Source organism: Alligator mississippiensis, chromosome 9 (genome assembly GCF_030867095.1).
Source record: "Alligator mississippiensis isolate rAllMis1 chromosome 9, rAllMis1, whole genome shotgun sequence".
Classification (NCBI taxonomy): domain Eukaryota; kingdom Metazoa; phylum Chordata; order Crocodylia; family Alligatoridae; genus Alligator; species Alligator mississippiensis.
This window is the reverse complement of record NC_081832.1, coordinates 67,263,330-67,289,299: the sequence shown is the minus strand read 5'-3', so window position 1 is coordinate 67,289,299 and position 25,970 is coordinate 67,263,330. Positions and strand designations below refer to the sequence as shown.

Below are 25,970 nucleotides of genomic sequence, written 5' to 3'. Positions count from 1 at the left end.
AGCTCCAGATCAGAGCCCCTGTGACATTCACAGGCTCTGCTCTATTGCCCCTGGTGTTCTAAGAAGTTCTACAGAAATCCCCCTGAAAAGACATGAAGCAGTCCAGGACAAGTGGAGGGAGACTCCTTACTTAAAGCACATTCTCAGTTTTAAAGACAGAAAACAGAGGCAAATGGAGCAGCTGTCCCTTAACATAACAAGCTCTAGAACTGTTCTTGATTGAGTGCAAATCAATCACACCAACCTGCTTGATCTTGCATTAAGAGGAAGAAGTAAGCAAATCGTAGAAAGGCAGCAGGTGCATAAAAAGGGAGGAAAAAGAAAACATATTACTGTGGGACTATTTCAAACAAAAATCTGCATCAATAAAAGCATTAATTTTTATGTGCATTTATCGACAGAAACAAATCAATGGGATAATATTTATTAAGTAAGATTCCATCAAGGCAAACATTAATGCATTATGATTTTATGCCTCGAAAGAATAAGTGTTCTGTACAAAAGAATAATCTTTTGCTTATTCAGACTCATCAGTAGCCTGCTCCTGCACTATTTTCAAGATTATGTAGATCCTACATGTGACACTATAAGCCTGCCGCAAAGATCATGCCCTGAGAAACATCCAAGAAGGAATCTACCACGCTAGAAGAAGAAATGAACGTTTTCAAGGTAGCCAATTATTTTACATGCCCTGTAAAACCACAGTACACAGAAAGCTTGCTGTACATTTTATCCAAAATTTCCAAGCCAATTCATTGCATGTTACATGACCAATTGCACAGATGGGATTGCAGCACAGAAATTTTATGTTTAATAAAAACAGGATATTAGTATGTTAATTTGCAGTAATTCTGATGCTTCCATAGAGGTATATGGCTAGTTTGGATTATTCAAGCAGTCTGGATCAAAATGAAACAGGAAAAAGTAAAAAAGCATAAACACAAAATGGAGATGCACATCATGCAAAAAACCAACACAACAAAAAACCACAGTGTGCGAGGACAATTAATATTCTGTCTGCAGAGCATGTAGTATTTATCCTATTCACTGAGCCAGACTCAACTCCCACTCCAGACATGGGTCTCTCTCCACTCACTGCTGGAATGCAGATCTGTCCCGAGACATTTCAGCAGGCAATTCACTATTTAGTTTGCTGTCCTCATCCGAGTGTTGAGATTGAAACTAGTTTTGAAACAGGAAATCTGGAGCAAGTGCATTTAACATCTCTTTGGCTTCTTGACTTAAAAAGTTTGCATGTTGTATTTAACCATCAATAACCAGCAAGCACATTTCAAAGCCAAGAAACTCTCTTTGATTATAACTAAATCTTTACATCTTAAGACCTTCCAGCCTCTCTCTGCCTAGGAAAGAGAATTAGCATGGACTATGCTAACTCAAATAAGATACAATTAGTATTCCAAAGTCCCCACAATCCACAGATTAGGGATTCTTAATACTATTTTGAATAAATTAGCTATCACTAATTGATTTCAGGATTTATATGGAGACCAGAAGTCCCTGTCTGCAGTAAGGAACAGCTTCTTCAGAACTGAACCGCACAATCTTCCTCGCAACTAGATGCTGGGGGCCAAGTGCACGATGCATTAATGACAATTCTACAACAGACAAGTCTTAAATCCAAAGTCATTTTTAATAGCCACTTCCAGGATTTGAACTCAGGTATTTTTAAGAAAAAATGAACCAAGTGCATTCTACTTAGTCCTTTCCAGATTATAAACCTAAAATAGGATTTTGATTTTCCACCAATTGTCATTTTAATGGAGGGAGTTTACAAAACACTGAAGCCAAAAATTTGACATTGTTCTTTAATTCACTTTATAATTAGTGCAAGCAAAGTACTAACTTCTTTTCTTTCCTCTTAAGCATGAAGCTAAAATATGCATGTGGAGCCACTGTTAAAAGCTTGAAAGCAGCAAAAAGGAAAGCATGCTTTAGCCAACTTAAAGCCACATTTCTTTCTGGGGGAGGGGAAAAAAAAAAGTGGCAGAGCGCAGTACAGGATTCACATGAAGAAGTGCACAGGTTATGGAAAGACCAAAGCTTTGTTAAATGACTTAAGAGCTCCCACTCACTAGTGAAGGACTTATCCAGAGGTTTCTCTATGACAGAGCATGTGGAGTCTGAACTACTGCTGCTGCTACTGCCTGGAAAACAAAGAAATGAACCCCACGGAAAACCCAGAAAAGGAGAAACAAGAGGAAGACACACACAGATGAAAATAGTTCCACAGGAATGAAACTCAAAAGAGCCAGCAGGAAGACGCGGTCAGTGGTTTTCATCTGGAAATTTGGATCCCTTAGTCATACACAGCCATCATTTTACAGCACAAAAACAGATAGTTGAGAGTAACTATTTTGGTAAAAACCCATCCTGACCTCAACCAGTACTGAATGCAACATGCCAAAGACTATGTTGTGACTAATTAAATGGAAAATGACCCATGCATCTATTTGCTTGTTAAATATACTAAATATGAAGACTAGGATGGGACCATTTGCTACGGGGCATAGTAGACCAAGCAAGATGCCCATTTGTCTTTCAACAGGTTAATACCCATCAACAAAGGCAGAAGCTTGCTGATCAGTTAACTTAGCGAAGGACCGAAACCAGAAAATCCTTTCGGAAGACACTGAGTGACCCAAAGTGCTGTGCATAACCTAACCTTTTTAAGCAACAGCAATTAGGTAGGTGGGTCCTGCTATAAGTAGTAACCCTGGGGGAAACACTATAAATATATTAGATGACTGTATCTGCCATGAATTTCTATATCTTAGTTCTAAGCTATTACAATAAACAGGATTTTTCAGGACTATCAAATCTCCCATCAATGGCACATACCAAGACATACAATAATTAGCAATGAAGGCTAATTTTCATTGTGTTAAGATAATTTCTGCTCTCAGCTAAGCTTCTAGATTTGCACTGCTTCACAGGAGGAGAACTTTGCCTTCAGGTATTTTTATGAATGGTATTGGCAACTAAAACTACTTTTCATCCCCTGGGCCAACAACCTGTTACAACCATGACCTTGAATGCAAGTTTCAGCCTTACGATAATATCTGGCTAACTGAAAACATGGGAATGAATTCAGACAGAAAGGACACTTGTGAAGGTTGAGTGTACACAGAGTCAACATCCCCATCTGAAGGTTGAGTGTACACAGAGTCAACATCCCCATCACACTAATGGTAGTAGGATCAGACAACACAGGGAGCTGTAACACAAACAGTAGTCCTCATCAGCTGGAAGTGGCTTATTCAAGCTGCGTGTTAAACTGACAGTATGGCAAACTTACGTTGCAACTTTGGGGCTGGATAAGGAAATCAAGGTCTCACACACCTTTAGTGACAAACTGCTGAGAAAGCTGCAGCCTTTGGGCTCAGGGCAGAGTTCTGGGAATGCACCATGCAATGATGCACTTTTTACCACACATGACATTTGAATGTGAAGTTTAACTGTGCCTGGAACAAAAGACTGTGACTGCTGGCCATCCTTTTCAAGGAAACCAGCCTCTTTCATAACCCTGAGGGAAAAGAAGCTAAAGAAGACAGACTGTCTAGCTTTCAGGCTGAAATTCTGCTAAAACAGATTCTATGCTTGTTAGATGAAAAAGGCTCCAATATTAAAACCAGTTTAGCAAAGAGGATTCAATCATGCTCTGCATTGCATCCTAGCACGCCATTCTGACTCCTCATGAAGAGAAGTCACAGGAGTTCCTGCAGCTCTTCCACTTGGACAATGGGCTCCTATCACAAAAGGATTTTTGCTGCCAGGGCCAGCAATGAGTCTTTCCTAGATTTTAATAATAACTGCTCATTCCAGGTTCAAAAGCATTCCTTCTGTTTTAAAAACTTCACACAAGTAGTTTAGATTGCGCAGAGGACAAAGTAAGCCTTCCTAAGGGAATATTTAGCTGGATATATGCAGCTTGATAAGTTTGACTTCAATAGGGTTTTTTTCCAGCTATATACAATTAAAATATGGGGGGTCCAGTTCTAACATATGAACATTTGTAACAGAGATAATGGTAAGACTTTACTTGCTGCAAATCCAGATGGTAAACCAACCCTTTATCAGAGCACAGTTGTGACTAAAACCACCGAGATCTCTGTATTAAAAGGTAGGTTTTCTTCCGTGTCAGATTTCCCTCCTCGCAATTCTGTGAGTTATGGGAAAATTCTGGTGTGCGAGTCCTGTCTAAATTCAGATACCTGTGCACAAGCCATATGCAGCCACCCGCTAGGACCAAAAAACCACCATATCAGAGAAAGATACCACAAGCAAACTACCCAAGTGGAAGCAAACACTCTATACAGTTAGAGCAGGCCATTGAGAATGGCTACTTCAAACAGCTTTGTTTCTAAAACAGGCATGATAATTGCAGCGGGCACCAGAACTTTACTACAGTCCCTGTTGAATCCATACTGAATTCCAGGTGAATCCATACTGGTTCCTGAATCCAACCACTAGATGAGCCAAAAAGAACAAAAGCAGAGAAACAGTTAAAACACCCTACCCCTTCGTTTTCTTCGTTTTTCCCCATCCTCTCCAATCTCCCCCTCATCGTCTTCATCCTCCTCTTCAGAATCACTGATATCAGAGCCAGAGATTTCTTCCCCTGAAATGCAAGATTGTGCTTTTGAATGCGTACGCTTCCATGGCACACCACACCATCATCTTCAGTTTTACTGGAAGCTAGCAGGATGTTGACAATAGAGCAGTGATTCAGATATGGAAGTTAGTAGGGATCTCCGAGGGACTTGGGTAACTTAAAGTGAATCACTCAGTGGTGTGAAGCCAACAGGCATAAATTAAACATGTTCATTTTACTGTGGGGGGGCCTCTTCCAAGAGTAACATGACCATGCATTGCATTTAGATTAAGGCAATGCCATTCTAGGCCATTTTACTTCTAAATAACAGCATCCACACAGGAGTTCAACAGGTTCAATATACATGTTGACTTGCAAGTTAGTTGATGTGCCTGAACTTTCCCAACTATCAGCATGCAGGCAAGGCCCTGGATACCAAAAATACAAGCTACATTTTTGTAATTCTCCACAGTTTCTACTTGAGAAACTTTTGCAAACAGAATCCATTCCAAATGTGACTGCTAAGCACAAACACAAAACATTTCCTCTAAGCACTTAGGTGCAGAGAAAGTGGCTAACATGCTCACCATTGTGTTTTCACACTACAGATATTAACCAGGATAACATGGGACTGAGCACGAGATAAGGCTGGTGCATGGCTGGATCTGGGTGGGCAGGGTAAGGCTGGTGCACAGTTGGATCCATCACACAGAATCAGGCTGCATCTGGGGTCAGATCCAACCTACAGCTGAACTCAGGTGTGCAATGGATTTAACAGTATGCGACGGATTCAATCTCATACTGGCCTGACAGTGCCTGTGGACTGACCCCGCAGCACTGATCTGGCCATTGGGGCCAGAATATTGGGCAGCACTGGTCTAGTTCAACATTTAGCACTGTACTGTATAACTGTACTGTTCTCTAGGTATGGGAGATCTCCCACTGTATTTCCTTCTACTTACGAACAACAAAAGTCTTACAGGGGCTTGAGCTATTACAGGACACCTGGAACATGTGCAACAATGCCTGCTTTACACAGGACTGTAATTACCCAGGAATACAAAGTGCAGCATCACACACAAGGAAGTGCTTACCTTCCTCCAGTTTTTTTTTGAGCTCTTCTATTTCCTTTTGGAACTGACGGAGCAGGGCATCCTTGGGATCTTCATTAATTCTGGCCTTATTCTTGATGTTCTTGGCACGATTGGCATATCGGAGCGTACTGATTGTCTCATCGTAATTGTAGTCTGCTGGACCAATGTTTGCACACTGATATGCAAAAAAACCAGGAGTTATTTGGTGTCTGGTGTTAAACAACATGCAAAAAGCCTGAACTACAAACTAGGATGAGAACATGGAATTTGAAACATGAACTTGTGCCCAGTTCTGCAAAACCCTCACTGCATTTTTCCTCACCAGGAAGGCTCCTGCCTTCACAGCCCAAGCTAAATCCTGACTTTGGATATACAAACATTTAAACCCTATGTCCTTGTGTACTCCTGGACTGCACCTCTAGCTTCATCCATAAAACAATGACAATTTTATTTACAACTGTACAGGTGGCTACGGCTTGCACAAGGCATTTCTATGAAAGAGAACAGTCCTAATATAAGGAAGAAAATACCAATGTAAGACTAGTCCAGTGAGAATTTTACTTCTATTTGCCCTTAAAAATACAAACTAGACGCCTAGGACACTGGCTTTTGGGAGGCATCATCCTTACCATCATGGTCTTTGAGTTCCCCCCCAGGGAGTCCTGCAGAAGTCGAGTCAGTTTAGAGTTACGGTAGGGAACATGAGTACTCTTGCCATCCACCAGTGCAGAAATAACATTTCCCAGGGTAGAAAGCGACAGGTTAATTTTTGTAGCTTCCTTCAGTCGTTGCCCTGTAGCTCCAGTTTTTGCTTGTCTTTCTGACCCCTAAAAAAAGCAAACCCAGAAGTACGCAGGGAATGAAGACAAGCAAATAATAATGGAATTGTTAGACTTTTAGGTAGCAATATCCAGTACCCAGCAAAGCAATGTAACTGGAAGACAACACATCCTTTCCACATACAAAGATATTAACTCAGACAGACAAGTTGTAGTTAAAGTCCATCCAAGGTACGTTTCTAAAAATAATAATTTGTGTTGCCTATTGGTGGCTGAGAGAGAAAAGCAACATGATGGTGTTAAAGTGAATTTAATGGAACCATCTAAAGGCACTAGTAGCAGCAAGACATTAGATTATTGCATCCCTTCCCCCTCCCATCTACTGGGAAAGTTTCTCCTGCCCAAGGCTTGGTTTTAACTGAAAAGTTTTGCCAGAATGGTGATGTGGCCAGGAGAGCAAATTGAAAGCAGGGAGGATTCTATACAAGTCACTTACTCAATCCAGCGTTTTACTGTAAGACAGAGGACCTTTGGCCCATATTGTTCAATGTCTACGCACAGACCTTGAGTACTAAAGCAACAGCCATCCCCCAACTAGCATTTTATTAGCTCTGTACATAGCTACTTACAGCAAGATCTACCAGGTGCAACTTGCCCATGCGAACGTGCATATTTCCATCGACCCCTTTCTCGCTGCACTCAATGGTAATAGTGAAGATAGCATGGGAGCGGGAGCTGTGCTCGTTCATGTTAGTGGCACCAACAGAACCTTTTAAAGGACCAAACAAGTCAGAACTAACAATGATACACAGCTTAACATAATCCTTAACCTGAGAAAAAGCAGTTACAAAGCAGTTGTTATAATTTAGCAATTTCAGAGATTCTGTAAACTAGATGTATTTAGAATGGAATAATCATTTCCGAGTAGGAATTAACACCCAGTTTCAACGCTCATTACCATGATAATAGTCTCTACCCCTCACTGATTTTTAAACAATGCTCATATCATATAGCCAAGGGGGGTTTTTTTCTTGTGGTTTGCAATAGCAGCACTCCTGTTTAGCCTAGATGGCTGGCACATAACAGACTAGCAAACGTCCAACTTCTTGCTGTAGCCCTCCACACACCTTCCAAGGATTAACCCTGAAAAGTGCCAGAAAGTCCCAATTCTCCTTCATTTACTTTAGAAGATTCAGTTACATCAAAGATGAAAAGTCTAAGCTGGACAATGCTCAGCCCTCCTTATGTTAAGACCATTCATCTTTGCTGACAGATTTGCAGTCAGCTTTAGAAGTACTTATATTTTCTCCCTACAGTAGGAACAGGCTGCTTTAATCTCCATTTTCTTTCAAAAGCATTCATATTCTCCATGTAAAAAATGGAAGTCTGATTGCTTAGAGAACCAGCATGTAACATTACAAAGCCCATACACTAAATAGGGTGAAGAGAAAGAAGAGATGAACTCAAGATCTGTGAGGAGCCCATCTTGCTGTACACACTCTCCAGCCCCCCACAGGGAGACAATCTTTTCAGCTGAGAAAGATGAACAAGGTATATCAGGTCCCCTTTGATTGCTCCTGTATGAAAGGAGTTACTGAAGAGACAACCCTTCCTGACTACTCAGATGACATGGCCAGTCCTAAAGTTCTGCAACACTAGAAATGAAAGACTGTACTAAGGTCTTAAAAGCAGTTGTGTAGGTAGCAATCTACCAGGCTACACCAGACTGCTTTAGCCCAATGAGCAAAACCCGCACAGCCGTAGTGCTACTTACGGTTTTTGTGGCCTAGTGTCATGATTCTGTCCATATCATCTGCATTATTGACAACATAAGCTGAAAGGTCTTTGATGTAAACGCCCACATCAGGTCTCTCTTTAACCTATAAGGCAGACAGATTAGACAGGGCATTTCCAGAAACTACATATTGTTTAGTCATCAGGGCACAGCACAATAGTGCATTTCTGGTCTAGCAGTGTAGAACAGAACTCATGTGAAGCACATGTTTTGTCTGAACCACACATAATAACAGATTAAAAGTCCTGCCTAGGGCAGCTTCTCACTGCCAGCATTGTCAAGGCAAGTCAAGTGGAGGGCCTTAAGTGAAATCCTCAAATCCTCAGGGGGGACTGTCAAGGGACCTTCAGAGAGGAAACAGTGAACACCACCTTAATGGGAGCCAAAAGCCTCTCCGTATTGTTTACAAGGCAGTTTGCCAGATGGAGAAATATTAGGGAAATGTCAAAGTCAAGGATTAGCCTCTTTAAAGGGACGGCACTTGGTCTAGTGAAACACACTAAGAAAACCAGAAATTTTGCACTCCTTCCCATTCAAGGCCTGTTAACAGACACCAGTTGTTCTTAAGGATGCAAGCCTGCCCATTCTCACCTCCAGCCTCTGTGTCTGGTCTTTCCCTAGCAGGTCACGCACCTCCTCGTTGTAAATTTCCAAGTAAGACACTCGGACCAAAAATCTAAGAGTAAAAAGGTCAAGTATTCGTTACTTGTCACAGATTTGATCTCAGAGTGCAAAGAAACTCGCAGGGTGCCAGCAGAACCTTACTGCTTTACAGACAAGGATTACTTAAGCACCAACTAAAATCCAGCCCCAAATTAAGTCAATGGCTAAATTTTTACAAACTTTAATAAGGTAGGATTCCACTGAAGATATCCGTAAAAAAGACAAGGATGGGGTGAGACAAAAGAAGAGAGTTTGTTTACCTTGTGTCCCCCTCTGCCTTTGCAATGTGACCAAATATATGGGCAAATGAATTGGGAATGATTCCTCTAAGTTCAGGAACTGCTCGGACACCCTCCATGGTAAAAGTTTTGCCTGTTCCAGTCTGCCCATATGCAAAAATGGTGCCTGCAGTGCAAAAGGAATATTCATGATGAATCGAATGCCAAACGGGGCAGTTCTTAACCATTCTTTGGTTCCACCAAAACCATTATCAATGAGTAGCTAGAAATTCTCCAGCTGTTTTCACAGGCCTAGAGGAAATGCAAATGTTGTGCAGTCTTTGCAAACAGGGTTGAACTGTTGCTTGTCCAATTTGCAAGGTGCTTGAGAAACAACAGCACCACCCAAGAATAAAATTGTACGCAAAGGTTACTTGCAACTGGTGTGTCATGTCTATTAAGCGCAAGAACACTTAGAACATCTCATGCAAACAGCCTGATCAATAATGCCTTCCATTAGCAAGTCATGAGCCAACTGAAAAATGACCAATTTGTCGTTTTTTTGAATTTGCTCATGTTCTTAGGCACCAGATTGTTCAAAACTGAGATGGCTAATTGCTATTTTGGCGTTTGTCCCTTGATATGTAACCTACACAAAGATCTATACGTGATCTGAATTATAAACTATCTGGTAAAAATAAGCATAAGGAGAAACACAAGTATCTTTTAAAATGGCTATAGAGTGGCCTCAAACCCCCTCAAGGCCATTACTCCATGAGTAGCAAGAGCACTCTGCCTGCTATAACTGAATCAGTTTGCTATGAATATCAACCTCTTCTCCAAGCAGGAGGCAAATTTTCCAAACCAGTCTCAGACTGGTCTACATCATCACTTCAAAGTGCCACCTGCCTGCAGCAGGAAGACTCAATCAGGGACTCAAGCACCACAGAATATACTTGGCTTCTACCTCAGTGCTAAGGCTCTGCTGCAGCAATCAAAACCCTATGGCTTAAACCAGCTCTTAATTTGGGTTTAAGTAAGTCTCTCTCATTAATCCACACTTATTGTTTAGGGAGCTCAAGGTTCACATCAAGAGCAAGTTATATTCTGTTAGGGTATATTTTGCATCTCCTTTAAATTGCCTTGCAACTAATTACTGCTTGTAACAGTCCCTCCAAAAGCAGGAACTTACTTGCTTACCAACACATTTTCCTCTATTACCTCTGGTTGGCAAACTATTTTTGTAGGGCTGCACATGAAAAGAGGAGGACTCAAGAATGTTGGTAACAGTAGATAAAAAAAAAAAATCACATGCTTTGCAAGTTGGAAAAAAATGGCCCACTAACTTTGGCAACACCTGGGGCTTAAAAATAATCAATTGTTATCCATTATCGGTTACAATTAAGTGTAACCACTCAAACCTGAAACTGTGAAAACCCTTCACAAGCATTCCGTTTCAAATAAAAAGTGACTATGGATAATGCTTTGAATAACATGGACTTCGTGCCCAGAGTCTTTGGCAAATGAACTCTAATCAAGATGAGCAGGATTTTGATGGCAAGATCCTTACATTTATAACATGAGGGACTTACCATTATATCCTTCCAGAACAGAGTCAATAATTGGCCTTGCAGTTAAGTTATAGACATCAAGCTGTTTACTCTCTGGTCCAAAAACTGTATCAAATGTAAACGTCTTTGGAGGTTCATTGGAAGAGTCTGTTTTATGAACAGTGATCGTTCCCCTCATCTCATCCACATTAACTGCCATCTTGTAGCCCATTGCTTTCTCACGTTCATTTAAAGGTCTGCATCGGACAACAACCTTAACATTATCACAGCTCTCAGGCTTGTCCAGCTTCTCAGGTTTGTTGATCTGTGTACATAAAGAACATGCATTATATGTATTACAGTACAAGACTTCCAGAAGCATATGAATGTACACATTGACCAGTCCCATTTCATATAAGTCTTTCTTTACAGGAGCAGGAACTTGTTTTGTTCAGTAACTGTTCAAAATCAGACTACTATAGTTGAGAATTTCACAGCCACACCAAATCCTCTTTAAAATGCCTTCATATGATTCTTTGCTTGCAGACTGTTGCCAAACTGTTTGTTGAAAATACCTTCACACTTGGAGATATTTGTATTGTATCACTAAGTTACCCTGGTATTGTTGGTAGTTTCGGTCTGCTGTTGGATGGCATAAGTAAATCATCACCATAACCTGAAAACCTTACAACTAGATAGTCTGTTAAACCTTTTTTTCTCTCTGATCAAAACTATGTGTTGCAGCTATGTCTCTCAGTAACGCTTGCGAATTTAAATAAATGTTCACTAAAATCAAATCAGTCATAAAAAAAGACAGCTGCTTCTGAGTTTGAGTATTCACAAGAGTTCACACAGGGTCTTTATTCAGCTCTATTTCAAGGGTAAGCTGAAGAACACCTTAGGGGTACTATGTCCTATACAGACACGACACATGCTTCTTTTCTTACAGGAACTATGAATATGAATCCTGTGTCAACATTTACTCAATTTGATGGCCAAATTTCCAAGCACAGTGATCTACCACCCCTCTTAAAACAAACAACAGACCAGTCAGGACTTAAAGAGTCATTGCTTCATGTTAGTGGCTACTTAGCTGCTGACTTTTTCTAAGCAAGTACACCAGGAGATTGGCAAAGGACAGTCTCCTAATACCACCGATCAGCTGTCAGTAGCCTGATTTCCTCTATCACACCTTAGGCCATGGTACAGCACAGAAACACAACGTTTTGCTTTGGTAGATGAGCTCCCGCTGCCCACAGATACGAGACATACATCTGTGCTCATCCTGTCAGAGGGCGGGTGCACTATTCTTAGTGCGCCTCTGCAGAAGAGAACGTGACTGAAACGGGTCCAAACCCAGTGAGTCACTATGGCCAACATTTCCTCTGTTTCAGCTGCTCTCTCCTGCACACCTCTACAAGGCTTAACCCCTTTCCCCAATATTTCTGTGGAGCCACCTGGGGGCTGGTCTATACTGAGACCAGAAGAGTCACCGTTACCAACAGAATTCCTTTTACCGGAGACCCCCAAGGATTGACACGGCCCCTTGTCCAATTTGGTATCAAGTAAACTTTAATAGTAACCCCTAAGCACTATTACAAGTTTCCTCCCTGTAATATGACCTGGCACATGGCTCCCTTTAGATATTACAGCAGTGACCTTCAGTGGTACCGGCCTCGGGTCCTCCGCTGGGTGTGTGGGATGTTCGTTTCTGGCTTCCCAGCCGTTCAGAAAGAAGTCCACGACTGCCGTCCATCTCCCCAGAGTAACAGCACGACAAATTGCTGGTTCTTTGCTTGTCCATTGCTTCTGTAACGTTCTCCTCCCAAACCACCCAGTCGTCAAGTCTCTTACCTCATCTGTTTAGATAAGGTTCTCCAATCTTATTCAGTTTTGGTTGCTTTTCCTTTCAGGGAAACTGATGCACCTGGTTCGCCCACCACACCCGGCACAGCACTCACTTTTTCCACTGCCTTACAAGGCACTCTGTACAACTGTACTGCTTAGGTCCAGGAAGGCCTAGACCAACAGGTCCCGATCTGCGGTACGGTTACCACCAGCGGGCCACAGACGGCCTGTCAATGGTACGCCTTCACAGATTTATTATAATTACTTTATAAGACAAAAATTTGCCGGTGGTACTTAAGACTGAACTGAAAACATTTGCCGGTGGCACCTAAGGTCGTACCATTTTAAATGGGCGGTGCGCAATCTGTCGAGTTTGGGAGCCAAGACCAGTGGTTCCCAACCTTTTTCCCCCCGGCGGGGCGGCCAGGGTGCAGGCGCACACGGCACGGCTCATCTTGCGTGTGCCGCATTGCCCCGTGCCCCGAGTTTGGGTCGCGACCTGGGGTTGCGAATGGCTGGCCTACACTACAGCTAAAAGCCTTCACGTGACTATACCGACCGCCACGAAGCACATCCCACCCCGGCCATCGCACCCCACAAACGGGCCATGTGGCCACGTGACAGGAGCACGAGCACACGCCCGAAGTGGGCCCCGGGGCGGGAAACAGCAGCCCAGCCCAGCCCCGCCCCGCCCCGCCGTGACCTCCCGTGACCCCGGCCCCGCCCCGCCCCTCCCTAGCAACGGCGCCCCTAGCAACCGCGCGGGCGAGGCGCTCACCGGCATGGTGCGCGGTCCGGAGTTACCCGCAGCGGCGGAGACTACCGAGCGGCGACCCCGCTGCACCCGTAACAATAACCAGAGCGCGGCCGCCGCTGCGCCTGCGCCTCCTCCGTCCCCGCCTCCCGGCCCTGAGCGGCAGGGCGCCCAGCCAATCCGCGCGCCGGCCGGAAGCCGCTCAGCCAATGGACGCGGGGAGAAGGCGGGGCGGAGATAGTGATTGGTACCGGGCGCCAGCCAATGAAATGTGAGGGGAGGGGCAGTTCTTCTCCGCAGTTGCCGCAGCGCTCGTACGCAGATTGCGCAGGGGGAGGAGCCTCCGAGCCAGGCCTTCCTGGGCGGGGCCAGTGGCTCCTGAGGGCGGGGCACCCCCAGGAGGTCTCCTGAGATGAGCCAGGCCCCTCTGGGAGCCCCCAGACATTAGTGTGCCTGCCTGCCTGCCCTTGTTAACACGCACACCCGTGTGCAGGGACACACAGTCGTGTGCACCCGCAACGTGCCACGGCAGGGGTGCCCAGCCCTGCCGCCCCACAGGTCGTCGAGGGGTGCCTGGCTGGTCCCAGGCCCTGCGCAGTGGAGCTTGGCTGCAGGGCCACGCTACCCGGCCTGCCAGGACCCCCACGGCCCAGGATATTTAGCGGCAGGGAGTGGCAATGAAGGCTGCCCCGTTCCCCCACCACCACATTTTCAGAGCTGTTGGGGCCAGATGACGCGGCTCTGTAGACTGCAACGGGCTCGCAGGCAGGGGGTTGAGCACCCCGATCTAAAGCATCTGGGGTGACCTTACTTGGCACCGGCGTCAGCCCTGTTCCCCGGCCGTGCATGAGTTTTGTAGGTAAAATTTGACTCCATCTGCCAGATCCTCGTGATGGAAGTTATCAGCAAAGTTACAGAAAATCTGTGGAAAGAGCTGAAGCGACGTATCCCAGGGAAGAGTCCCGTGGTTTGATGGTGTGGGAAGCAGCGTTCAGGGTGTGAACGTGGCGTGGCTCAACCAGCCTCGGCCTGCGAGTCTACAACGTCCTTCTTGGTAGACACGACGCTCTGTCGGCTCCTCTCCCTCGCAGGCCCCGTGAAGTGTCGTCGCTCCCTGGTCCACGCCATCGGGCAGCTGCTGTAGCAAAGCAACGATGATAAAAAAACGAGGCCAGAGGGGCAAAAGGAGGAAGAAAGACACAGAGATACCCGGCAGCGAATCAACGCAGCCCGCTTTCTCAGGCTCGATTCCTCTGTATAACGCTCTCAGCTATCCACGTTGTAGCTGTATGGGTCTAGAGGCCAATAGTAGGACTCGTGGTAGAGGTGATATCTTTTATTAAAGCAACTTGATTTTTGCAACAACAACAAAAAGTCGTAATTGCAATTCAATATATAAATATATCTATTTTTGCAAAAATCAAGTTGGTCTAATAAAAGATATCACCTCTACCACGAGTCCTGATTCCTGTAGAATACTGCGCATAGCACCCCCTTGCTTCTCTGGGTGGCTGCTGTGAGGCAGACTGGTTTTGTATCAGCTGGTAACACAACAAAGGTGACCAACTGCTTTGGGAAGATTTCTCCTTGCCTCTTTGGCCGTGGCTGTTGTAACTGCATTAAGGAAGCATGTTCTGTCCGTCCTATGTAGCAACCGGACATACAACAAAGGGCCGAACGTTTTTAGAAAAAGTCACGCGGTTATAACTTTTCTTTTCTCCCATTCACATACCAATAGAGTGGCCATCACAGAGGACGGGCTGGTTGCCCTCTGTCCTCTATTGATACGAAACCCGGCGCCTTTATATTCTCTATTTTTCTCTTATTAGCCCACATTTCCAGGCTTTGCCAATCTTACTCAACCATGTTCACCATCTTGCCATGCCTTGTTTAAGGCATCTGTGCCGTGGGCACACCACCACGGCGCTCATCTTAGCATTTCTCTCCGAGAGAAAAAGAGAGGGCGTAAAGGCGTGAGGTTTCGTATCGATGGAGGACAGAGGGCAACCGGACTGCCCTGTACGATGGCCACCCTGTTCTGACATCGATGGGGACGTGAAGGCGTGGGGTTTGGTACAGGTAGAGGACAGAGCGGCAGAAAACAGGGATGTCCCTCTATGTCAGAAAGACGTCCAGCGGGATGCTGACCTGCAGACGCAGCGCGGGCCGGAAAGCCAGGCAGGAAGTGAAGCTCTGAACACCAGGACCCGCCGGGCTGGGTGCATTGCCCAGCCCGACTGAAACACGAGCGCGGCCTGGATCTGCAGGACGAGGCAGGGCAGGGCAGGGCGGTGCATGCGGACACCTGACGAACAGCACAGGGGCGCCGGGGCCGCCTCTGCCCGGGACTCGAGCCGGAGGCGGCCGGGCGGGCCGCGCCTTTCCCGGGGCGGGGCGGAGCCGGGGGCGTTTGCGGCAGCTCGGCGCAGGCTCGGCGGCTGTAAGCGGGAGGATCCGCCCGTCGGGGCAGGACGGGAGCGGCCGGGGGCTGCGGCGGAGCGGCGGGCTGAGCCCCCGCCATGCGCGGCCCCGACCCGCGTCCCCATCCCGGTCCGGCCCGCTGCTGGGAGGTGAGGCCGGGGCAGGTCCGTGGCGGGCGGGCGGGCGGGCTGCGCGTGGCCCCTCGCCCGCGGGCAGGCGGGGGTCGGAGCCGAGCTGAGCCGAGCGGCGCGGAGCAGTGCCGCGGGGAGCGCGGGGCCTGCTCCGGCTGCGCAGCCGGGCGCGGTAGACAGACAGACAGACAGACAGACAGGAAGTTTCGGCCGGGTCGCTGCCTGTTGTTTTTTTTTGAAAGAGTGGCTCGTGTGTGCGTGGCCCCGCTGCCCCGCGCCGCTCCCTCCCTCCCTCCTCCTCGCCGAGCTGCGTTTGTCTAGGCCCAGCTCCCCTGCGGAGATCCACGCGTAATCGCTTCCCCACGGTTGCGCTGGGATTGGGGGTCAGACGGGCCCTGCCAGGTCCATCGCCACCGGCTTGTCTTCCCGCAAAGAGAAGCAGACTAGCCCGTCCCCTGCCCCCGCGTGCATCGCCCGGGCTCCCGCGGGTCGCGCGCTCCGAGGCGCGGCGCGGCGCTCCTGAAAGCGAAGCCCCGAGCGGTGTTTCTGCGCTGGGTGGGAAAGGGGGAAACGCACCGAGGAGCTCCAGCTTTCGTTAGAAACGCAGAGCAGCTTCCAGAAGATTCACGCAGGCTTTGGAGCCGTAACAGAGCTGTAGAAAACAGCGATGGGAGCTTTCAGGAAGCACAGATTAGGAAGCTAGAGCCCTCCGCTCGCTACAAAGAAGAGAACTTGTCCTCAACCAACCTTGGACCGCATTTTGCAGAAGAAACTCAGTGCCTGGGGCTCATGCTCCTTTCCCTAAGCAACCCCAGAGGCTCTGAACTGTAAGCAGGAATAGCCTTAATTTCCGGCTGACAATGAAATTCCTATTTCTTGATGCTGAAGTGTAATTGCTCTGACCCAAGATCTTCCGGGTCACACATGCGTAACCTGGAGCTTCTGTTAGAGGGTTTTTCTAACACTTCTGATGTTATTGTTGGTTCAAAAATATTTTGAAAACCCTTCCCTCTGTGAGCGGTGGCTGTGACACTTCTAACAGCAACAAGAATTTTTTTTTTAATCTAGCTTGCTTTATTGGTAGCTAAGTTGCCAGCTTCTCTCCACGGCTTGACTAAGGGAAGGTCTTTGTTTGCATTTTTTGGCTCTTATTAACGTTTGGATGTATGGTTTGGAGTGAAAACACTGCAGCAGAAGTTAGCTTCAGATTTTTAAGCAAAGTTTGACTGGAAGCTAACAACCTGTTTGCAAACAATTATGTTTGTATTTGGCTTTGTGTGAAAACGAGGGCGATGAAGCTATTTTATATTAAATTAAAAACACTCGGCTTCTGCTTTCCTTAAGTTTTAATATAGAAGAAAAAAGATGATTGTGGTTTTTAAAATAATTGGGAACCTAGATTTATTCACGGGCAGTTGAGTGTGGGAGCCTCAGCAACCTAAGTAATAGATGCCCGTGCATGAGATGCAAGTATTTACGCAGCCTGGGAAATAAGGAACTTCAGATAACTGTATAGCTGGGATATATTTGATTCACAATGAGCCTGAACTCGGTCCCAGGAAAGTTGATGGCAAAACTGTCAGTGACTGAGATGAAAGCAAAATTAGGCTCTTGCTCCTAACATCCTTGCAAGCAAGCCAGGACTGCTCTTTAATGATTCTCTCTATTTTAAATCTGTGGGAGCCATTGTGAATCTACACAGTTTTCTAAGGAGCAACAGGACTGTCTTACAGTGTTCCAATGTTGCTGGGTTCAGACAGCTGTGCCTGCCAGGGGAACCAGGCCATGAAGTATACCAGACTTTCCGAGAACCAGAGGTTTGCCCTCCAGTTGGAGAATGCCCTTGCCAGGGAGGCTCGGCTTTGGAAGGCGCCAGTCTTTCAGAATTTCACACTGAAGGTATTTTTCCTGGTCTCTCAGGGAGGGAACGTGGGATCCAGATGAGTTTCCAAAAAAAATTACTTAAAATGCAGTCCTGATCCTGTTGTGTGTCACACATGTATGGAAGGGTCAGTTAGCAGGGATGGGATTGCAGGATAAGGGTCCATGCTGATCTAGGTTTGAACTGAATGTTGTAACATGTTTGTGCCAAAACAATCAGAAAAACCATGAAAAACCCTGGAGCAGCAATTGGATAACAGAAAAGCAAGTTTTTAATTGGTTTTTAATCCTTGGTCTGATGCATGCTTACTGGCAAAATCTACTGCATTTCTGTCACTCAAATGAGAGCAAGAGAAGGTATGCTGGGACTCATTCTTTTCTTCCCTCTTTGACTTGCTCTTTTACCTGGGGGAGCCTCTTTACCTTGCCATCTCTGTTTCCCCAACTACTTAAATGGGAAAATAGTGTTCGCCCACTTTTGTAAATTCTCTGAAAGACAGAGCAAGATCGTCTTTGAAATGCATTTCAGCTTTCCCAGTAAGATGGAAGTGCTATGTTCCAGCAAGGCATTATAATTAATGAACCTGGCAATATCCCCTAAATGGATAAGATGAAGAAGGATGTAAAACAGGTTAACGGCGAACATTACCTGAATCATCCTCTTTAATTTCTGCCACGGGCCTATCATACAGTTGTAGGTGCTCTTCCACTAGCATTTAAATGTATGCTGTACATCAGCTATGATTGCATTATGTCAGTAAACAGAAATAACTCTTCCCCTCCCCTTGGAGCAAGTCCTTATGAGAAAAGCTGATAGGCCTGAAAACACATCCTTTCCTATAGTGAACTGGGGCTTTTTCACTTTGGGGGCAAAGTACATGCAAGACGCAAGGACTCTCTCCACTGTGTGCAAAGCTAGGGGCTATCAGTTTAACCCCCTTCAGCCCTCAAGATTCTCTCTACTCCTGGAATAAGAGTATAATGAACTGTTGACTGGAGCGTGGAAGTATTTGTATTTTAAATCCAAAGCATGGTCGGGTTTTTTTAACAAACCATTAATTGTGTCTTGACTTTATCTCTGCACCCCAGGGCACAGATATCTCTCCATGGTATTATCAGAAAGCAGTTTTCTGGATTGCAGAAATAAGCTCACAGTTCCAGTTTTACCCAGAAACATTTGCCTTGGCTATCAACTTTCTTAACCGGTTATTGGCATCAGTGAAGGTAAAGATTCTCTTTGGCAGTATTCTCTTATGATTTTAACATTAACTAGTCGTGCAAGAGGTACAGAATCAGTTTGCATTTGCAGCTAGGCAAAATGCCAGCCTTTAGAATTGTCCAGATAGCGGACTTCTACCAAGTAGAGCTCTCGGGTAGCAACTCAGGTTGCGACTCAGGTGAGCACTGAAGTGTATGCATAGAGTTGGCTCTGAACCTACATGACTTGAGACATAAGCATAAGGTTAAGTTTAAAGCATATATTTAAATGTTGTTAAACAGGGGGATTATCCTGAATCGCAGTCAAAAGCCATTATAAACACTGACTTCACAATTCACGCAGCTGCTTGTCGCTTATATCCATTCATTGAAAAAAATCAGTAGTTTGTAGAAAATTATGGGCCTGATTTGGACTTGCTGCAGTCCAAAGACTTGAGTCTAAGCCCTGGTCTGGACTCAAATTAAAGGATGCCCCAGGTCACCAAGCTGGAAATGGGTCGCTACTTTGGGCTGGGGAATCAAAGGTAGTCAGGCTTGACTCTATCCTTGTGTACCATTGGCTGCAGATCAGGTGCACCTTAATCACTCTAGCTGCATAGGCCTTCCAGGCTTGGGTGGTCTTTGACCTTATTTGATGGATCAGATCCTTCTCACTGAAATCAGTGGCAACACTGAGCAGAAGAACTGAAGCTCTCATATCTGATTGCCCAGCTTCTGATATGGCCTTAGGAAAAACGCAAACATAGCATTCATCCTGAATTATGAGACTGCAGTTTAGGATGCAATCTCCATTGGATGTTCTCAGGAATGGTGAGATCCTACAGTGAAAACTCACCTGCAGCAAGGAAGGGATTTACTCCACTTTAATTGTGGCTTGCCTTGCTTTTTTTATAGTTCCAGGTTAAGGTCTGAGGTCAAAGCAGGTGCAATACAAGCTGAAGTTTAAGCACTGTGCAACTCAGTAGCAGCTGCTGATTTTATGCAAAAAAAGTTTTATATGCTCAGTGTTTTGCTCTTTCCCTTCAGGCGCAGCTAAAATACCTTCGGTGCATTGCAATTGCCTGTCTTGTCCTTGCAGCGAAAATCAACGAAGAAGATGAGGTCTGTTTAAGTACCATACACGTATTCCTGGGCATTGTTTGAAGTAATTCACATTTCTGGGCTTTTGCCAATGGTCACCATATCTCCATGCCTTGACTAAGTCATCTGTACCATGGGAACACCACCACGGGGACTTGTGTTAGCATTGCTTAACTAACATTTGGGAAGTTCTAGGACTCCGCTGGATGAAAGGTTTATTATTAAGGCTCTGTGCTTTTGTTGTGGTGCAGTAATGGGCAACTAGATGGAAGAAACAAGAGGGTTATTGTTCTCCAAAGGAAGGTTAGAAGATATGTGTTTGTAACTTGCTTGGGGCAAACTATACAAACGTGGATTGGATCTCGGTTGATTTACGGTACTCAAATTCAGCAACTGCATGCTTGAATTTCATATAATCTATGAAGATGGTCTGGTTTTAATCATATGGCTAAAATCTCTTGCAGCATTTTGAAAGTATTTACTGAAAAATCTATTATGGGTTCTTCTTTCACCTTTTTTAAAAAGATAATTTATAATGACAGAAGCTTAAAATTGTTTCTGCAAAACACTTAAGACTGAGGCAGAAGGATTTAAAAAAATCGAAGTCTAGCCAGACCTCTCTCTCTAAAATGAAACAAATGGAGAAGAGCCCTTTGTTCAAGGCCTTTTTAAATATCATGAAATGCAAGAACATGCTGGAACTTAAACGTTCTTTGAAAATGTCTGTGTCTTGGAAAGCTCTCCAGGAGTGCACTCAAGCCCTCACTCAATGCATGTTGGAGGTTGTCAGGCAGTATTTCTCCCCAACTATGCAAGAGAAGTTGAGTCGGTGACCACAGGAAATCAGATGACCAGAATTAAAGACAAAAGCAATGGCACAGGTCAACAGGAAGTTTCAGAGATACTGTCACAACAGCAAAGTAGAGAGGCTGAGGTAGCAGTGTTCCTACATCATAGAGTGTATATTGAACAGGGTCACGTTCCTCCCTGCTTCTGTGCAACATGACCCTCTCCCCTGGCCTTAATAGATTGGTACCCAGTTACAGCTGGCAGTTTGACACAAGACATTTGTCTGGGACAAGAGTTACTGAGGAGAATTTGCATCCTAAATTTGCATGCTACTTGGCAGGCCAACCAGTCAGGTCCATTTTCATGTGCATACAAATAACTGCAGACAACCTTGTGTAGGAAGTTGGCTTCTTTATTATTTATTATTTTCAATTTGTACAGGTAATACCATCAGTGAAGAAGCTTGCAGTGCAGAGTGGTTGTAAATGCTCTCCAGCTGAGATTTTGAGAATGGAAAGAATTATACTAGATAAACTTCACTGGGATCTTTACACAGCAACACCTATGGAATTCTTAAACACTGTAAGCACTACATTTTGCAAAAGCCTAAACTAATTTTGTTTTTCTCTCTCTCTCGTTTATTTATTTTAAGTAAACAGCTCTCTCACCAGGTAAGACTAGAAAACACAGATGCGCTCACATGCGCGCACTCACACACACACACATATCCCTCACCTATGCAGTGGCTTGCAAAGCCACTTATTTTTAGCTATCTGTAAGCTTTTAAAGAACGTGACAGTGACATCGTTTTTGTTTGAAACATACTGCCATTCCAAACTTTCCATTTTTTTTTCAAAAATTATTCAACCAGACTCCCATTTTTAAAGGACAACTAAAATTGACTTTAAAAAGATTCTCATACTGCACAACTATACTCCATTTTTATTATTTTTTTAAAATACACACTGCAAAAATATTTCTAACTATTTCCATTCTATTAATACTGTACATAGAAAGCTGTCAGAGTGTTTGCTACATCTCACACACCAGTGTCTTCTAAACCCATCTCTCTTTCCCCTGCTGTAACCTGACCCTTGTTTTAGGTTTTAGACCATACTGATCTGGCACTTAGTCACATTGTGGTTGCTAAATATTTTATAGAAACAACAGAACTTTTCTCTAAGAAATGAATGTATGCTGGTAAGGCAAAAATCATGTGGCACAAACATGTCATGGGCATTTGTTCTTATGGCAATGTGAGGCTACTTAACCCATGTTAGGCTGTTGATTGATTATGACAACTGCCTAACATAGCCAGGTGCTTGCAATCTGAATCTGCTGAGAAAACTGAATAGTGACAATTGCTTTTACTCTCATCTGCTGGTCTAAATATGTTTTGTTTTGTTTTTTATTTGAGTATCTGAACCAAGATTAACTTCCTAAACTGGCCATCCAGGTAATACAGTGACTTCAGAATTTCTGCTAGAAAACACAGACCTTTACATTCATTATAAGCTTGAAACAGTTCAGTGGTTGGCAAGTACAAACACAAACCAAGTCACACATGGTAACAAGGAAAAAAAAAAATCTCTGAGCTTCCTGATATGAATCAAAATTAGCTTGCGCTTTTGGTCAATAACATGAAACATACAAAGTTCACTGTTGACCTTTGCTATTTTTTTTTTATATATATATATATATATATATTTTTCTCTTCTCTCCAGTTCCATGCCATGGTGATGTCCAATTGGCCCCATCTACTAAATGGGTGGGCTCAGATGAATCCTTCCCGCCATGTTGCATTCTTGACCAAACAGCTACAGCATTGTATGGCATGCCACCAACTACTGCAGTTTAAGGGCTCCACATTGGCTTTGGTGATCATCACCTTAGAGTTGGAGAGGCTGATGCCTGACTGGTTTCCTGTTATTACTGATCTGCTAAAAAAAGCACAGGTAGGAGTCAAAATGGCCTCCAACCACAAACTTGAGGCGTATGCACAGATAAATTCATAAAGCCTGTTCTGTAATTATAGTCAATATTGCTGCTGTTAAATGTGCGTTCTCAGTTACATATGCATCTTGGGACCCATCTTCCTTTTGCTACAAACTCAGTGATAATGGGAGTAACACATTTATGGAGGAGCATCTCAAATGTGATTCACAGTCTGTAACTGGGATTTCTAGCAAGAGCTTAGCATCCCACAGCTGCCGTTGTTCTCTGTGGGACTTGCAAGGTGCTCAGCACCTGCACATGCCTATCCCTTAAGGTTTAGGGCTGCAAGAATCTATTAGTGCATTTATGCCAGCTGAAAAACAATTGGTCTTGGCAGTTATGGATAGAGGAAGGCCATACCCCACCTCCAAAGCATCCATGTTTCTTGAAACTGAGTCATTACTACTGATTTACAAAAACACACATGCTCTTAAAAAATATGGCCACTGTCTGCGGCCTGAAAGCCTGTAGCCCAAGGATTTATTCCCAAATTTGCTACTGGCTCATTGTCTCACCTTGGGCTAGTCAGCCACTTAATCCACAGGCCCTTGTCTCCTCACCAGGAAATCTGGGATTAAATATTTACCCACCTTTTGCTAGGTACTTTGAGATCTACAGAGGTGAAGCTCTATGTCAGTGCCAAGATATTATAAACTATAGGCAGAGGAAGTCTGATGCATTTTCTCTTTTCACTGAATATTTTAGACTTGCACATTTAATAGAGCATTGACCAGAGTACAGAATAATTTAACAAGCTGGAGGGGGAAAAAAAATAAAAATCAGACCTGTTTCTGTCATTACAGGTAGACAGCGTCAAGTTTATCCACTGTAAAGAGCTTGTGGATCAGCAGCTGCTGCTTTCACAAGCATCCAATGCCGTTTATATTTTTAATCCTGCCAACCGAGTCATCCAAGCCCGTCCCAAGGGAAGTCTGCCCTACCCTTATCCTGAACTGAAGATTTCACAGGAAGTTAGTTTGAAGATGACCACGAACCAGTCAGTTCCAGCAACGTTTGTGCCTATGACAGCCAAAAGCTGTGACGAGAGCATGGAGACAGACGAGTTCTACGATGGGTTCAGGCATCTGTACAATGAGGAAGGAGTCCCAGAGGGTGGAAGGGCTAGTATTGCTAATTCACGCAATAATCTGGTACAGGGGGAAAATGGATCTCCTTGTCCTCCATTACAACCCCCTGAAATAGCTTAGAAGAGACCGTAGCTGCAGCAGGTACGTAGGTCAAGACAAATGGAATAGTAGATGCAGCAAAATGGAAGTACTGGGGGTTTCTGCTAGGATAATGCCAAAAGGCTTAACTTGCTGCCTCCTAAAACAGTGTTTGTTTGCTCCTTTCCCCCAGTTTTTACTTGAGCTGGACAAAAGCCCCCACAGGTATGAATAGCTGAAATCAAACAACTCAGGGATGTGAGTTCAGCAGATGGGGGCTGCACACTGCATTGGGGGAACCAACCTTCTTGGGACACTTGCTTCTGCTCCCAGTTGTGTCCGCAATGTGACAGCTTCAGCCATTTCACTGAGACTCCCAACATTGCCTCTCCTCTCTCAGACTTTATAATTTAAATAGCTGCATTTGAGAGAAGCAGGAGGTGCAATGTGGTGATGGGAGCGTTGCACTTACAACAGGTCTGCTACACTATTCCTTGGTGGGACCAAATTTAGGACTGTAAGAGCAAATGGTGAGATGCTGTGAGAGTAGTCCACACTTCCAGGTAGGAAACCCCAGTTCTATGTGGGCCTGATCCCACAATCGAAGGGAGCATTGGGTGCTAAGCATCTTTGAGAATCAAACCATGAGGGCCTAACTCAAAGCTCATTACAACAAATGGAAGACTTCCCCTGGATTCCAGTGGGCTTTGCCTCCAGACTGCACAGAGTAGGCTGTGCAACTCCATTCTGTTCACATTGCAACATTCCTTTCCTTCCCTGCCTCCCCAAACTTTCTTCTCATAAGGGGTATTTAAAAAAAACCATCATCTTTGCCTTACCTGCTCCTCTCTGCAGCAAAGCAGTTAAATTGACTTTCACAGTGTGTAACCGTTTCTCACTTTTAAAGCAGCTTTATACATTTTCTAAAGGAAAGGGTAGGTTTATTACTCTTTACTACTTTTTTTTTAATGGGGCCAGGTTTTTAAGGTGAGTGTGTGTTAATTTGGAAGCATAAATCAGAACAGTACTGTGCAGCAATAGTGCAGGCACAGATCCTGCTAGTTCTGGCAGTCTAAAAGCCCCTTATGGGTGTGTGTAAGGCTAAGCCTTTGCCAGGGCTCATCATATAGAGCATATGCCAGCAATGGCCCCTTCCATTTACTCTTGACGTAAACCTGGAGGTAGGGTCATGGACTCAAGTGCCATCCTCATGCTGATAATGGTCTTACCCAAACCTTGATGTGCTAGACAGCAACACTCACTGGTGTAAGACGAGGTTTCTTGCTCGTCTCTTCTCACCTTGTGCTTATGGGAGTTGCTTCTCTGCACCTGTGTTTGCAGGATCTCAGTCTTAGATTAGTGGGTAAATTAGCAGATTTAATTTAGGGATTGTTCTGTTGAAATGCTGCCAGCGGGGAGATGAGCTTCATATGCGTGCATGTGTGTGTTTAGGCAGCATCTTATTTTTTTAAACTGCAAAAAGCATGGTGCTAAATGTGCCAAAAATTTGCTACTGAAGTGAAGACTTAACACAAGTGCCAGTTGTGAGTACAAGTGCATTCAAATAAGCACTGGGACTCTGGGAGAAATTGTCAGGGTCACCACAAACTGTGAATGCTGTGCTTTCAGGAGTGCAAACAAGAAGATTCCTTACAGATGGTGGTCTCTGCACAGCCTGTGTGATTGCAAGGAGGTAGTGTGAAGTGGAAATGAAAAATAATGCACTATTCCAGAATAGAAAATGTTTACAAGCCTTGCACACATCTGGATGACTATTTGTGGAGGGGCTTGGAATGTTATTTATTCATCCTGCCTGAGTAGCATAAGGAAGGTTTCCATTTTGTGGTAGGACCAAAAAAAAAAAAAGAAAGAAAAAGCAGCACCTTCCTTTTCTATTGTATACTGTGACTTGACTGCCTGACTTTCAAAAAGGCAAGTTGTCTTTTGTAGTTTTCATTAAATAAAACATAACCCAA

At 44.6% G+C, this 25,970-nt stretch overlaps 2 protein-coding genes across 8 annotated transcripts in view; one reads left to right on the top strand and one right to left on the bottom strand.

The window, feature by feature from the left end:
- KIF3A (kinesin family member 3A) overlaps positions 1-15,539 on the bottom strand; it is a 25,723-nt gene extending 10,184 nt beyond the window's left edge. The window contains exons 1-11 of one of the 4 annotated variants that reach the window (XM_019478376.2): positions 13,338-13,453; positions 10,754-11,036; positions 9,204-9,348; positions 8,872-8,956; positions 8,260-8,365; positions 7,115-7,254; positions 6,336-6,533; positions 5,707-5,881; positions 4,538-4,639; positions 2,094-2,165; positions 245-253 (exon numbers count right to left, since the gene is read on the bottom strand). In XM_019478376.2, the coding sequence (XP_019333921.1) occupies positions 245-253; positions 2,094-2,165; positions 4,538-4,639; positions 5,707-5,881; positions 6,336-6,533; positions 7,115-7,254; positions 8,260-8,365; positions 8,872-8,956; positions 9,204-9,348; positions 10,754-11,036; positions 13,338-13,343 (1,321 nt within the window). In that variant the 5' untranslated portion in view covers positions 13,344-13,453. Of the gene's footprint in view, positions 1-244; positions 254-2,093; positions 2,166-4,537; positions 4,640-5,706; positions 5,882-6,335; positions 6,534-7,114; positions 7,255-8,259; positions 8,366-8,871; positions 8,957-9,203; positions 9,349-10,753; positions 11,037-12,370; positions 12,546-13,337; positions 13,454-14,124; positions 14,449-15,461 lie in introns of those variants that run through there. The other 3 variants (XM_059733537.1, XM_014597650.3, XM_059733538.1) reach the window with 3 other exon arrangements.
- Positions 15,534-25,970, top strand: CCNI2 (cyclin I family member 2). 4 transcript variants are annotated; one of them, XM_019478378.2, is made up of 7 exons: positions 15,534-15,883; positions 17,599-17,764; positions 18,836-18,970; positions 19,991-20,065; positions 21,275-21,415; positions 22,558-22,788; positions 23,632-25,970. In XM_019478378.2, exons 1-7 carry the CDS (start codon positions 15,609-15,611, stop codon positions 24,034-24,036), a joined length of 1,428 nt encoding a protein of 475 aa, XP_019333923.1. In that variant the 5' UTR covers positions 15,534-15,608; the 3' UTR covers positions 24,037-25,970. The 4 variants fall into 4 exon arrangements, with proteins under 4 accessions (XP_019333923.1, XP_059589523.1, XP_059589522.1 ...); XM_059733539.1 differs by having other exon boundaries at positions 15,808-15,883; positions 17,586-17,764; XM_019478379.2 differs by lacking the exon at positions 15,534-15,883 and adding an exon at positions 16,096-16,692.